The following is a 15,745-nucleotide window of genomic DNA, read 5'->3' on the forward strand; positions in this document are numbered from 1 at the left end:
CACCCCTAACACACACACATGCCAACACCCCCCCCCCCCACCCCCAACACACACACACACACACACACACACAAACACACACACATATCCCCCACCCCTAACACACACACAAACACATGCACACATCCCCCCAACCCTAACACACATGCACACACACAAACACCCCCACACCCCTCCCCCCACACGAACACCCCTCCACACATACACCCCTCCACACACACGCACATCCATACACACACACACAAACACACACACATCCTCCCCACCCCATTCATTTTAAAAAATATTTTCGTTTAATTAACGATATCTGCCACCCGTGGAAGAACGTCCTGCCGTGGCATGACGTCATCCGTGGCCCGTGCCGTATGTCAGCGGAAGAACGAAGTATTCCGTCGATCGAACTTGGTCAAATTTTTCATGATTGTCACCAAATTTGTTGTGGTATTTTGTTAACTCATCCGAGGCAATACGACAATCGAAATCCGATTTGAAATCGGAGCCAAATTGACGCCGTAAGGTGTGCCTGCACGTGTGGATATTTTACCTGTGGAAGATTCACTTTGGAAATACGCTCCATTTAAAATGTTGGATTTTGGATAACTTCGTCATTTTAAATCGGATTTCCACAAAATAAAGGTCACCATTGCTTGCAGATACCTCTATTTCTCCTTAAAATTGAAGACAGGATGAACTTCAGAGCGAGAAATAAGCCGAGGCGGCGGAGAGTTTTACAATGTTATTTTCCAATGTAAATGCCAATATCGTGTAGTTTTACGAAAATTCATCACAATTTGCCCAGATTTGTTGCATTCGAATGTTAACACCCTCTAGCGACTGCCAAATCCGAAGACAATTTAATTTCGAGCTACCCTTAGCTCGTGAGGTGGTTATGTCACATGGCCTGGTCAAAAAAAAGTGTTGTGGTTCTTCTTCTTCAGGCACTAACAACTTCTAGTTTCCAGACCGTACATCCAGTCATCTTGTGATTTTGCACACTTGTTACTCTTCATGACTTCTACTAGAGTATGAAGTTTCACGTCGATCAATAAAGCAATTCAAGAGATATCCATTAAAAAAAAAAAATTCGTTTAATTAACGATATCTGCCAAACCACGTGACCTATCGCAAATTCTAAAATGACATTTTAGTAGACTGACATGCTGAACAGATCTGTGAATTTTCTCCTCGATTGGATCAAAAATGAGGGAGGAGCTAGGTTTTAAAGGTTCATGCTTAAAAACGTCATAACTCTGAAACCATGTGTCGGATGATGTCGTGCTCGCTGACTTTTTTGTTCGTCATGGGTATGCGATTCTGCTTGCAAAGTTTGGCCTCGATCTATTCAGCCGTTGCAGAGAAAAAGGGGTTTTCGTGTTTTCACGAAAAACAATATCGCGGCTGAACCACGTGACCTGTGACGTCATAATTACCATTAAAATATTCTACAGACCGAGTCCCTCCTATGGTGAAAATTTTATCTCAATCGGCCCTATTATTGCAGAGAAAATGTTTTTTAAAGGAAATTAAAACTTAAAATGGCAATAGCACTGTGAGATGTGGCCTGGCAGGACAAAATGGTGTGTTTCTTCTTCTTTCAACAATAAAGACTTATAGCTTCGCGACCGTACATCCAATCATCTTGACATTTTGCACACTTGTTCCGCTTGATGAGAGCTACATTCCATTAAAAATTAAAGTCGATACATGCAGTGGTTCAAGAGTTGCAAGCTTTTTAAAATTTAACTTCCATTATTTATTGCGGCCAAACCATGTGACTTATCAAAACGTCTCACGTAACGATGAAACATCCCCCCATGTGGAACATTTGTGTAAGTTTCCACTCGATATCTCCACAAATTATGGAGGTGATTCCATTTCTAGTTTGAGATTTTAAAACGTCATAACTCTGAAACCACGTGTCAGATGACGTCGTGCTCGCTGACTTTTTTGTTCGTCATGGGTATGCGAATATGCATGCCAAGTTTGGGCTCGATCTGTTCAGCCGTTGTGGAGAAAAAGGGTTTTTTGTGTTTTTTCACGGAAAACAAGATGGCGGCCGAACCATGTGATGTATGACTTCGAAATTTTTTGCAATCTGAGTTTTTTTTAACTAAGCATCTGGGAAAAAAATCTCATTTTCGGGGGAGAAAAATTGTGTTTGACGAATTCTAACCTCTTAACGTTAGCATTTTTGATATACTCAATAAACATGTTTTTTGTTCCCATTGCAGAGTTCTTTAGAATGAGCCATTCCTCAAATTTTTCCATTGAGCCGTTTCGGAAATACAGAGGGGCAAAAAGTTGAAGGTGTTTTACAAGATGGCGCCCATACCACGTGATCTATGACGTCATCATTAGCATTTTAAAAATCTACGAGCCTAGCCGATCATTTGATGAAAATTTCCTGTCAATCCGACCAGCGGTTGCTGAGAAACTTAATTATGAAATTTTCAGAGGTGCAAAATAGGGCGGAAGAATAATAATAAGAAGAAAAACTCTAGCAGTAATAGTAGGTTACTCTCCATTTATGGAGAGTAAACCTAATAAAATGGAGCTAATGCATATACAGTATATATATATATATATATATATATATATATATATATATATATATATATATATATATATATATATATATATAATTTTAAAATTGTAGATGAGTTAATCTCCAATGCACTTCCACATATATTTCCATGCACGTATATATGCATACATACTTACGCTCACATATGGGGTCTGCCTAGCAGGCACGTAAGACATCGGCCAATATAAAGCTCGCAGTGTTAAGTGTGGAAAACGTCTGAGGAGATTTTGGTTGGCTCATAGCACAGTGGGCTGTCACCGCGTAAGTGATGGAGGTCGATGGTTCGAGTCCCGGGTTGAGTCCGAATTTTCCACACGAGCCTCACACAGGAATTTAATTCCTGTTTATTAAAAAATGTATATATATAATAAATAAATAAATTAAAAAAATAAAAAAATAAAAATATATACACAGTGCGTATCTAAAAAAAGGTAATCCGAATTAAATGGGTTAATATGCAAAGGTTGTTTAGTTTGACAATTTACATGTGGTTTACCAATTATGAGGAGATCCTCAGCTTTCCATTGATGCCTTTCATGCATCATTGCTGTCACACATGACCGAGTACATGTTCATTGAAAATGACAAGTTCAAATCGCATTTTTACAAGTTTGGCTAATCGATGCAAGACAGTTTGAAATGGACGCATTACTTGTCGACTGCCAACTTGATTATGTAAAATTGTTAAGCTGGTCTGGTAATCGTCGGTTGCGTCATCCTTTGTTTAAGATGGGTATTTAAGATGGGCCTACAGTGTATGGGTTTAGAGACAGTTTGAGTCATTGAAAAGATGGTTCAACTTACGACTGAACAATGGACCTTCGCGGTTACCACCTTTCACCAAACTGGAAGTTTGCAGCGAACTCGTGATGCGTTCATGGAACGTTTCCCAGAACGGGAGCCTCCTGCAGCCAAAACCATCTGGGCGAATGTTAGAAAATACCAAGAGCATGGCACTAGCCTCAACCGCAACAAGGGGAATTCTGGTAGGAGGCGCACTGGGCGATCGGAAATGAACATTGCAGCAGTAAGGCAGAAAGTTTTGGAGCATCCTAGGGATACCAGCGCAAGACGAAATGGGACGGGATTGCCTTCGGAAACATTCAGCCGAATCACAAGACTGGACCTCCACCAACATCCATATCGGATTCACATCCGGCATCAACTTACGCCAGGGGATTTTGCCAGGAAGCTGGTGCTTGCCGGATGTTTGATAGCACGTTGCGAAGCAGATGTCAATTTCCTGCGGTATCTCGTTATCAGTGACGAAGCTGCTTTCGCCATGAACGGCAAGGTCAATACCCATAATGTTCTTGAATATGCACCGACAGGACAACCCCCGGAATTTAATTTTGACACCAGACAAAAGTGGCCTGTTTGGTTGGGACTTTGTGGAAGTGGTCAGGTGATCGGACCATTTTTCTTTCAAAGGAATGTCAATGGTAACAGGTATCTGCAGATGATCAATGATGAAGTTTTACCGCAGCTGGAGGAGAACTTTGATCGACAGGTTCGTGATGTCTAAAGATATCTCTGGTGGGCCCAAGACGGCGCCCCAGCACATCGTCTTATCGCTGTCCGAGATCGACTGAGGGAACTCTTTGGAGACCGAGTCATCGCCCTCAACCATGCAGTGGAATGGCTGCCAAGATCACCTGACCTCACACCATGTGATTATTTCCTTTGGGGACATTTAAAGAACAAGGTGTTCGTAACTCCTCCCCGTGATCTTGACGAATTGCAGGGCCGTATTCGACATGAAGTGGATGCTTTGCGCAATGACCCGGCTATGGTGAGACGAGCAGTTCAGGGCATGCTCCGCCGCTGTGAGCTTTGTGTTGAAAGAGGAGGTGGACATGTTGAAGGTGTCGGTGCATAAAGGCCAATCATTCCTGAGAAAAGTTCACATCTGACATTTATTTTGCACCAATTATCCTGACTTGCATCGATTAGCCAAACTTGTAAAAATTCGATTTGAACTTGTCATTTTCAATGAACATGTACTCGGTCATGTGTGACAGCAATGATGCATGGAAGGTATCAATGGAAAGCTGAGGATCTCCTCTTAATTAGTAAACCACATGTAAATTGTCAAAATAAATAACCTTTGCATATTAACCACTTGAATTCGGATTACCTTTTTTTATACGCACTGTATATAGATACATACACACAGTCTGACCAAGCTATTTGTGGGTTCCCTATATTCGCGGTTGATAAATTGCGACCTGCTTCTCTATTCGCAGCCATATATCCCGCAAATTTGCGGTTTTTCGCGGGCGCAAAAAAAAAACATTTTTGCATGAGCCGCGAGCATGACACATTTATAAAACCCATCTTTCACCAGCCAAGCACAAATCAGGACAGACGCAAAAAAACCATCTTCTATGAGCCACGAGCATGACCTGCTTCTACATTTGCAGGGTTGTGCTTCACGCTTTCACAGCTTTCGCGGCCACATTATAATGCAGTTAAGTATTTTAGCCACACTATGAACGAGCTTTGTGGGATGTCCCACCAGCTGTGTAACACATCATCCCTTGCGAGTTACTGTACAGAATGAAAATACTTCATCGTAGCGACCACATGACCTGCGTCGACATTTGCGGCCTTGTTCTTCGCGTTTTCATGGCTTAGGCAGCCGCAAATTTTAGCCACACTATAAACGAGCTTCACGGGATGTTCCACCAGCTACGAAAACACATCATCCCGCACTAGTTACTTACTGTACAGAATGAAAACACTCCACAGTATCTTTTAGTACAATGAACTGTCTCCCTTTCCTCAGTCAAACAATGGCAAGGCATGCATGTGCAGATTTTCATTGACATTCGTGGATTTTGCTTCGGCATTCGTGGATTTTCATGATTTGGGAACCAATCCCCCCTCTTTCCATTGAAACAATGCCCCACCATTTGCGGTTTTGTAATTCGTGGAACTTTCCAGGAACGTATCTCTCACAAATAGCGGGGTCCGACAGTATGTACACACACGCACACACACACACACACACACACACACACACACACACACACACACACACACACACACATTTTACTGGCTAATGATGCCCCACTGACTGTGACTGGTGAGGCCAGATTGTATTTTGGCCCAACAGGTGTCATCTGCTACATGTACACATTGTGTTATGAACACCAATCTCAACCAGGAAGCATCATTGTTGTTGTACAGTGGTCGGGGAATGCATAAATGGAAATACAGAAATGCTATGAACTTAGACCAATGCCGCGATGACCTCATCACAACAGCGTCATGCCTGCAAACCCAGAAAGCCATCGACCAGTTCACGAATGCAAAGTGAAAAGCTGCCACAAGCAGATGAAAAGCGAAGCTACCAACCTGGTTTCGCTCTTATTGGGGCTCGTCAGGGCAACATATCGCTGTTTCATCCACTTAGTGACTTTTGAAGCCTTTTTAGCTTGTACTTCATGAAACAGCAATATGTTGCCCTGACGAGCTTTTGACTTTGCATTCACGAACTGCTACATGCCCTTCTGGGTCAGCAGGCCTGATGCCATCGTGATGAGGTCATCTGTGTATATACGGTATATGACAAAAACTTAAAAATTGATCACTTGGTGTTTTACATTACAAATACTTTACAATGTGGTCCAGCAAGGCGAAATAAGATTATAATATGTCCCAAAAATAACTTCAGGTGTACAGTGTGTCCCAGAAAACATATCACCTCAATTAAATACCATCACTTTAAATTGCCCACCTTAGGTTGGCCGAAGCCTGGCGTTGGCTTAGCGGTTAGGGTGCCGGCTTGGGATCCTCGGATCCTGGGTTCGAATCCCGGTTCGGATCCTGGGTTCGAATCCCGGTCGATCGCTGAATTAACGCCAGAGGGGTTGACTCAACCTGCCATCCTTCCGAGGTCGGCAAATTGAGTACCAGTTCACTGGTAATTCCCTGCGTGTTGCAAGAGGCGACTAACAGGGTTGGTGGCAGGAAGGGCATCCGGCCATAAAACATTGCTTCAAAAAGGGGACCAAGGTGCCCAAAAAAGGAAAACCCCTGCTCTGGGGGGGGGGGGGGGGGGGGGGGAAATTGCCTCTAAAGGCAGTTCTTCTTCTTCTTAGTTAGCATGGCCTTGACAGTGTAGTTGTGAGTATGCAGTGCAAAATGATGCTTCTGTCTGTTTAGATGCAATTAATAATTCTTTCTTTATGCATTTGGGTCCCCAGGTGTCTTTGGGCTTCCGCAGTGCCTTGTCAACTCCAGAACCCGAGAGGAAGTGAGTACCTCTTAATGATTATTCATCGAATCAGTCCATCTTTAACCATTAGTTTCCTCAATTGGAGGCTTGCAGCCCCGGCCAGGTCGAGACCGTTTCTATACAGTGGGTGAGTTTGCAATGCAAGGTGCTACGTGCTCTAAAAACACAGGTGGCCTGCGTGCGCCAGAGCAGAATGGTAATTTGAATTCGCATCCTCCACCTGCACGACGACTCAAGGTTGAAATTTGACAGCTGAGTTGTACAAACTGAGTTACCTACCCCTTACGAAGTCAGATTTCACCAGATTTGAGCTGAGAATGAAAGCGCAATTTGTGGCTAAATGAAATGCAGTTCTGTTCTGTTCTCCCTCCCGCTGTGAATTGCACCGCATGGGTTTCTTCGTGTTGTGCACATTGTGGCGATAGATCTGCTTGTTGGTTCGTTTGAATGCTGTAACATAGCGTTGAGTTGAGATTTATTCATTAAGGCCCATCTGTTGTGCATCGTCTTTCCACAGGGCTTGCCTTTTGAAATCCACCTCGGAGGACGACGCCGTCGGTAAGAAGCTTCTGATAATGGCCGTCGCCCATGGGCCTAGGCCTCACCGGCACACTGTCCGAACTATCGGGTAGCAAATGACGAGTACAAGCAGAATTACGCTGTTGCATGACAAAATCAAGTCTGGTCCATACAAGTACAATCCCATGTTCCCTCAGCACGAGTTTTGAAACAAAGTGGGCAATTTGGTGTGCACCCTCCAGCGATAGATCACTGGGGACTGCGGACTCCATTTTGAGACAACTAATATCGCGAGTAAGAACTCGGGTTCCGGGGCAGACCACTTTCCGTTGAGTTGGCGTGTTCGCATTAAAATCATCAACAGCAAGCACAGTGGGCCTCTGCGGTCTGACCACGACCCCTGCAGTGGCAGTGAGTGTCATGTCGGGGTGCTCCTAAGCCCTCTTCACATCAACGCTCAGGTTCATACCCCGGGCCTGGAATGGAGTAGCACTGAGTCGTATTAAACCCATTCACATCGCCTTGAAAACAACGCATCAAACTCATCAAATTAGCTGGCACCCATTCACATCGACTGGACCATCTCCATATTTGGCGCTAGATTACCAGTCACATGTAACTTGCTAGGTTATTGCCGTGCTAGTGCTGCGCATGAGGGCATGTGGAGATTTAACTCCAACCTTTATTACTCTGCATCAAATGTCTGCATAAATGTCCACATTTAATCGAGGAGCTATTCACATCTCACCGTTACTCCGGTGGTGCAACGCTATTGAAGTGGCGCAGATAGGCTCCGTCTAAGATTACTCCGTCTTGGATCACTCCGCCTTGGATCACTCCGCCTTGGATCACTCCGCCTTGGATCACTCCGTCTTCGATCACTCCGTTTGAGATCACTCCGTCTTCGATCACTCCGTCTTCGATCACTCCGTCTTAGATCACTCCGTCTTGGATTACTCCGTCTTAGATTACTCCGTCTTAGATTACTCCATCTTAGATTACTCCATCTTAGATTACTCCATCTTAGATTACTCCATCTTAGATTACTACGTCTTAGATTACTCCATCTTAAACTGCTTCGTCTTAAACTACTCTGTCGTTAACCACTCCATCGTTAACTACTCCGTAGTATGTCTCTTCACATCAAAAGCCACTCAAGTGCTGCTCTGAACATTTCCGTTGATGTGAAGTGGAGTGTGAAGATGGAATTACCCGTTTCATCTTGTCGGCAAATAGAATAAAACATGCCGAGATTACCTGAAGATTTTGTAATTCTCCAATTTAATACAATTAAATGACACGCTTGACGTTTGCAGCACAGAATATTGGAAAGCTTCGTATGCGTTGATAACCTGCTTCAAGCACCTGGTTCGTACACACCTCATGTACGGCACTTATTTGAACATTTGCATTTAACTTTGTGCTAATATATCACATGAAAATAACATGGGTGAAAGGTGAACTTTACTGTGTGTTGATACTCGCAAAAGCAAGACCACCCGATGTAATGCAAGTTAAGTCAAGGAGATGTTTTCAAAAGGTCAGTGTGACATTTCGGTCACAGCATGGCCGTCATTGAGGATTACGTAGGTCATGTTTTCCAAAATGTAATACATCCTTCAAAAGGACTGGGTCTACAAAGATCTACAAAAATCGTGCCAATGCTTTTTCAAGACATTACATGTGCCAAGACGTGCCAAAAATCGTGCCAAGACATTACATGTCTTTTTAAGGAGACCATTCCAAAGCCTCCTAGCTCCTCCATGAGTCTCCATCTTAAACGGAGACCTTTTTGGGTTTGTCGTTCTTTTGTTTCATATTTGCTGGTTATGGTTTCTCTCAAAGGCCTGATGGTCTTGCCTCCCAAATGCATGATGCTATTGGAAACTCGATGCTATTGATGCTATTGGAAACCTTCCCATGCCCCCCTCTCTCCCCCTCTCTCTGTCTCTAACTCTTTCTGGTGATTCGAAACATCATTTTTCACAAACAAAACTTTGTTACTTTAACTCTAGTTCACTTTCTCTTTCTTTGCCTTTGAGGCGATATACATATTACATATGCAGTCTTACAGAATTTTGGAACCTCATCCCCCATCTTTCCAGTCATTCATTTTCTTTTATTCTGTAATCTCATTCCCTCCTCCCTTACCAAACTCCCTTTCTCCTCATTCTTCTCGAACTCTCTTATCCTCTCTTTTGATGTCTTATAGTCCTCGCTCCCCCATCCCATCCAATCCCTTCTCTCTGGATATTTTTCTTCATTCTTTGGATATATTTCCATTCCCACCATCTCCCGTGCATATGTAATTATACAGTGCCTTCAGAAAGTATTCACACCCTTTGATGTTTTTCACATTTTGGTCCTACACCCTGAATTTAAAATGGATTAAATTGAGATTTTTTGCCTCTGAAAATGAATGAATTGAAAATGATAATACCCCTTAATGTCAAGGTCGAATTTTTATTTTAGATTTTTTTTTTTACAAAATAATTAAAAATGAAAAGCTGAAATGTCTCGAGTCAATAAGTATTCAACCCCCTTTGCTATGACACTCCAAATTGAGCTCAGGTGCATTGAATTTCCTTTGATCATCCTTGAGATGTCTCCACAACTTGATTGGAGTCCACCTGTGAGCAATTCAATTGATTGGACATTATTTAGAAAGAAACACCTTTTTATATAAGGTCCCATGGTTGACAGTCCATGTCAGAGCAAAAAACTCTACCATGAAGTCCAAGGAACTGCCCGTAGAATTGTAAGGAGGCAACGATATAAAAGGGTGTAAAACAATTTCTACAGTGTTGAAAGTTCCCAAGAGTACACAGTGAGCTCCATCATTAGGAAATGGAAAGAATATTGAACTACCCAGGTCCTAGAGCTGGTCATCCGACCAAACTGATCACCCAGGCAAGAAAGACCTTGATCAAAGAGGTGACCAAGAACCCAAATAACCACTCTGACAGAACTACAGAGTTCCTTGGCTGAGATGGGAGAACCTGTCGGAAGGACAACAGTCTCTGCAGTGCTTCACAAATCTAGGCTTTATGGGAGAGTGGCCAGACGGAAGCCACTCCTGAGAAAAAAGCACATGACATTATGCCTGGAGTTTACAAAAAGGCACCTGAAAGACTCCCAGAACATGAGGCAAAATATTCTGTGGTCTGATAAGCCAAAAATGGAATTATTGGCTTGAATGGCAGGCACTACATCTGGTAGAAGCCGAGCACAGCTGTCATCCATCTAACACCATCCCTACCATGAATTATGGTGGTGGCAGCATCATGCTATGGGGATGCTTTTCAGTGGCCGGGGGAGGGAGACTTGTAAAGATAGAAGGAACAATGAATGGAGCCAAATACAGGCAAATCCTTGAGGAGAACCTGCCTCAGAGTGCAAAAGACCCGAGACTGCGGTGAAGATTTACATTCCAACAGGACAATGACCCCGAGGATACAGCCAAAGCAACACTTGAATTTTGCCTGAGGAGATGCGACATGATGAAGGAATGGCTTCAGAACAAGAACGTGAAAGTCCTTGAGTAGCGCTTTCTTATGTAAATTAACTATTTCTGTGTTTCATTTTTGATTATTTTGCAAACATTTCTTTTTAAAAATTCCACTTCGACATTATGGGGTATTATGTGAAGATCAGTGACAAAAAAAATCTCAATTTAATCCATTTTAAATTCAGGCTGTAATACAACAAAATGTGAAAAAAGTCAAGGGGTGTGAATACTTTCTGAATGCACTGAAGGTGGCGTTGGGTATGTGCTGCAAAACTTGTTTTTTAATACAGACGTCAAGGTTGTTGAGAGAATCAAAGATCTACTGAGCGTCCACTATCATAATTTCACACAAGCCATGCGAGCTCAGGTGTTTGCCGATGGGTCATCCAAATGAGTCGTCATCTTCAATTTGCCACGTCATTTGGAGCTTCTCAAAATGCAAGTCGCTCATACGACAGCCAAAGCTTAATTGCTGCTGCAGGAAGGACCATGACACCGAGATCTAGGTGATGCCTCACTGTGCCGCATTGTCAGACATTCTGTCGAGATTGCGCGACATTATTCTCATTGAAGTCTCTGCCATATCCGCATAACTCTTACCAAGTGACTGCCCTGCTGTCTTCATACCGACCCTTCACATAACAGGTGTATTTGGCATCAGTTGTATAAAAAGAGCTCTCGATGAAAACAGGTGGATCTGGGAGCCATTTTTATTTTAATGAGTCGAGAAAGGCATTCTGATTTATTAGATCAATTGCCCTTCTTCCAGTCCGACTTGTTACATTGTCTTATCTTGCTGGTGGGAGATGTAACCGTATCGTTGTTAAGAAGAGCGGTCGTGCGACGCAATCTACAGGATTCCTTACCGCGATGAGATCCGCATCGCAGCTTTGGACATCTTAATGAGGGGCTCGATGGATGCCTTTCTTACCGGAACCACAGGTAGAGTGGAAAGGAGCTGCGTAGAGCAAAATAAAGAACGCTTCTGTTTGTCTAAAGCTAGAACTTGACACCTATCGGTGCCTGATTTGTTAACTCCCAATTAATGCGTCATTTGGTTGTTCGCTTACATTTTTGAGGATTGCTTGTTTTAAGGATGGAACATCAAAATGAATGCCAATTCATGAGGTCTATGTTTGTGCGTTTCAGGAAGAGGGGATGGCAAGAAGAAGGGTAAATCTTTCTGGCTCAGCCTGCAGCGAACGCCTAACCGCACTCCAACCCGCACTCCAAACTGCACACCTAACCGCAGTCCCAAGAATTCCTGCATTCAACGACAGGGTATATTCCCCAACCACTTTCACCCATCCAATCAACCACCTCATCCTCCAACCTTTTTTAGTTCCTGCTCGTCGTTCCCATTCATTATACGATCTTCACTGATGTCTTTATCGATTTTTTTTATTTTTTTATTTTATTTTTGTATACAAGATCGAGGCTCGTGAAAGAGCGAACATTAATCACACAGAAAGACAAACCGACACATAAAACATATAACATCGGGAGCGGTAGACAAGATGGGGAGAGAGGGGGAAGGACACAAACACAACATTTGAGAGCAGGGACCGAGAGACATGGAGACATCGAGAGATCTGAGAGAGGGCGAGGGCTTTGGGGGGGGGGGGGGGCAAGGGAAGGGGGCGGTGGGAGAGGTATAAAACATATGGACACTGCCAGGACTTCCAGGAAAGAAGTTGGAATTTCAAACAAGGTGGATCTGGGGTGAATTAGCGGGGGTAGAAAAGATCAAGGTTTTGGATGGGGGAAGATAAGAGATGGTGGTGAACAGCTGTTTTAAAGACCTGGAGGGAGGAGTGGGATTGAAGGGAGTGAGGGAGTTTGTTCCAGAGGTGGGAGAAAAGAGGAATGAAAGAGTGAAGGTGAGCAGAGAGCCGAGATTTCGGCAGTTTAACCATCAGAGGGTTGCTGGCAGATCTTGTGCGACCTGTAGGAATATTTGGGGGACAGAGCACAGAGAGAGCTGGGGGTGCAAGGCCGGAGAGGAGTCGGTAGAAGACAGAAAGACCACCTACCTGCCTGCGGTGAGTGAGTGAAAGGCCCTCAGAGATAGCTTCATCGCGGGAGATTCCAATAATTCTGAAAGCTTTGGTTTCAACAGCGTGAAGCCGAGCTAGGTGTGAGGCAGGAGCACCGGCCCATAGGGGAGAACAGTATTCCATTGAGCTGCGGATGAAAGCCTTGTATGTGGTGAGGAGCTCAGGTGTGCCGAGGAAGGACTTCGCACGACGGAGGATGCCCAGTCGGCGACTGGCTTTGGAGGCCAGCTTGGAAATGTGGTTTTCCCAAGAAAGATCATGGCAGATAGTGAGACCCAAAATCTTGAGCGACAGAACTTCTTGGAGAGGATTGTTGAGAAAGTAGATGGGAGGGTTGTCCAGTCGATCTTTTCGGAGAGACATAGTAAGAGTGTGAGATTTGTCAGGATTGAAAGACGTGTTCCACTTGTTTGACCAGTCTGTGATTTTGTCCAGGTCTTCAGAGAGATGATTATCATCATCATCATGAAGAATGTACCATATTCTTAACATCCAGCTTGTGCTGCCGAAGCAGTCTCTTGCCAAGGGTTGTGCAGGGTCGTTTGCAATTGCCTTCCCAATATTCAGGGCAGGAATTTTTTAATTTGTCACATTTTGTCACACACATTGATGAATCTCCCTGCATGCGAAACACCAGGGTGGTAGTTTATAGCTGGGCCAAAGTTCTAACCCAGGCTATGGACAGCTCAAAGGCCAATGTGCATATGCCGAAGGCCTAAATTATCCTAGCAGCTATACATCCTCCTCACTGTGGTCTTTATCAATTATACTATTTAATTTAATTACATGTATAAATATATTACTCCATTTAATTCTGGCTTGAGTGCAACCCGTCCTGTGGATCAGCCAAATTAAACAAAGCGCAATTACGCAATGGAGCACCATAATGAGTTAAATTGTGTAACTAGGATTAGTTCCGCACTGACACCATGGTCCCCAAACTTGTCATTAACTCTGTCATGAAGTTAGTGAAACTGATTGATGTTGATCCATGAAATGATATAATATTCCAAATGAATAATTTTTAAGTGATTTGGCTTCACACGTTTTATTTCGATACACGCCCGCAGAGCAAATCGTGTAATTTTTGCGTAAATTGCAATATTTTTTTCAAAATCTTAATTTGCTCAAAGTTATTTAAAATAGATTGAAACCGTTTGAATAATCACATGGAGTTGTCCTTGTGTAATTTGCTTTGCTTTTCAGCGCTGTTTAAATTGTCTCGTTTCAGCACAATTGAGCCATCGTTGTCAGCTGACCTTGTCCTCTTTACCCACAAGTCCCCCACACCCTCCATTGAGCTTCGAGCAATAATTTTGTACAGCAACGGTTGCTCAAAACATCTTCATGTGAACAGGCTGAATAGTAATACATTCTGTCATGCTTGCTTATAAAGGTATCTATGATCCAATGTCAGAGCAAGTATTCCTCCAAAGAGCTTCAGTGATGACGTCATCAGTATGCAAGTTGAAATGTGCACCATTAATTGAGACCAATACAGTAAAAAAAAAATTTGTATACAACATCGAGGCTCGTGTAAGAGCTAACATTAATCACAAAAAAAACAAACGGACACGTAAAAAAAACATATAATAAAGGGAGCGGGAGACAAGATGGGGAGAGAGAGGGAAGCACACAAGTACAACAGCAGAGAACAGGGACATCTGGAGATCTGTGGGAGGCAGAGGACTTGGGGGAAAGAGGCATGGGAAAGGGGATGGGGGGGAGGGAGAGGTATAAAACACATGGACACTGCTAGGACTTCCAGGAAAGAAGTCGATATTTCAAAAAAGTGGATCTGGGGTGAAATTAACGGGGGTAGAAAAGATCAAGGTTTTGGATGGGGAAAGATAAGAGATGGTGGTGAACAGCTGTTTTAAAGACCTGAAGGGAGGAGTGGGATTGAAGTGAGTGAGGGAGTTTGTTCCAGAGGCGGGAGAAAAGAGGATTGAAGGAGTGAAGGTGAGCAGAGATTCTTGATTTTGGCAGTTTCACCAGAAGAGGGTTGCTGGTAGATCTTGTGCGACCTGTAGAAATATTGGAGGACAGAGCACAGACAGAGCTGGGGGAGCTAGGCCGGAGAGGAGTCGGTAGAAGACAGAAAGACCACCAACCTGCCTGCGGTGAGTGAGTGAAAGGCCCTCGGAGTTAGCTTCATCGCGGGAGATTCTAATGATTCTGAAAGCTTTGGTTTCAACAGCGTGAAGCCAAGCCAGGTGTGAGGCAGGAGCACCAGCCCAGACAGAAGAGCAGTATTCCATTGAGCTGTGGATGAAAGCCTTGTATGTGGTGAGGAGCTCAGGTGTGCCAAAGAAGGACTTCGCACGACAGGGGATGCCCAGTCGGCGACTGGCTTTGGAGGCCCGCTTGGAAATATGGTTTTCTGAGGAAAGATCATGGCAGATAGTGAGACCCAAAAGCTTGACTGACAGAACTTCTTGGAGAGGATTGTTGAGGAAGTAGATGGGAGGGTTGTCCAGTCGGTCTTTTCGGAGAGACATAGTAAGTGTGAGATTTGTCAGGATTGAAAGACATGTTCCACTTGTTTGACCAGTCTGTGATTTTGTCCAGGTCTGCAGAGAATGAGGAGGCTGCAGACTGCCGAGCTGAGGGATGAGGTATGGAGTGGCAGAGAGTGGAGTCATCAGCAAAGAGATAGAGAAGATTTTACAGAGAGTCAGAGAGATCATTGATGAAGACCAGAAAAAGCACAGGGCCCAGAACACTACCTTGAAGAACTCCAGTCGGAACAGGAAGGGGAGATGAGAGAAATCCATTCAGGGCCACATGTTGACTTCGACCAGAGAGGAAGTCCACAAGCCATGCGTAGAGAT

General features: G+C 43.8%; 1 protein-coding gene across 1 annotated transcript in view; it reads left to right on the top strand.

The window, feature by feature from the left end:
- The window catches only part of LOC137428385 (SAM and SH3 domain-containing protein 1-like), a 152,589-nt gene that overhangs the window by 103,102 nt on the left and 33,742 nt on the right, over positions 1-15,745 (top strand). Inside the window, exons 4-6 of the mRNA XM_068118307.2 lie at positions 6,796-6,845; positions 7,345-7,385; positions 12,004-12,135. Of these exons, the coding sequence (XP_067974408.2) occupies positions 6,796-6,845; positions 7,345-7,385; positions 12,004-12,135 (223 nt within the window). The remainder of the gene's footprint in view (positions 1-6,795; positions 6,846-7,344; positions 7,386-12,003; positions 12,136-15,745) is intronic.

Source organism: Myxine glutinosa, chromosome 5 (genome assembly GCF_964187855.1).
Source record: "Myxine glutinosa chromosome 5, kmMyxGlut1.1, whole genome shotgun sequence".
Classification (NCBI taxonomy): domain Eukaryota; kingdom Metazoa; phylum Chordata; class Myxini; order Myxiniformes; family Myxinidae; genus Myxine; species Myxine glutinosa.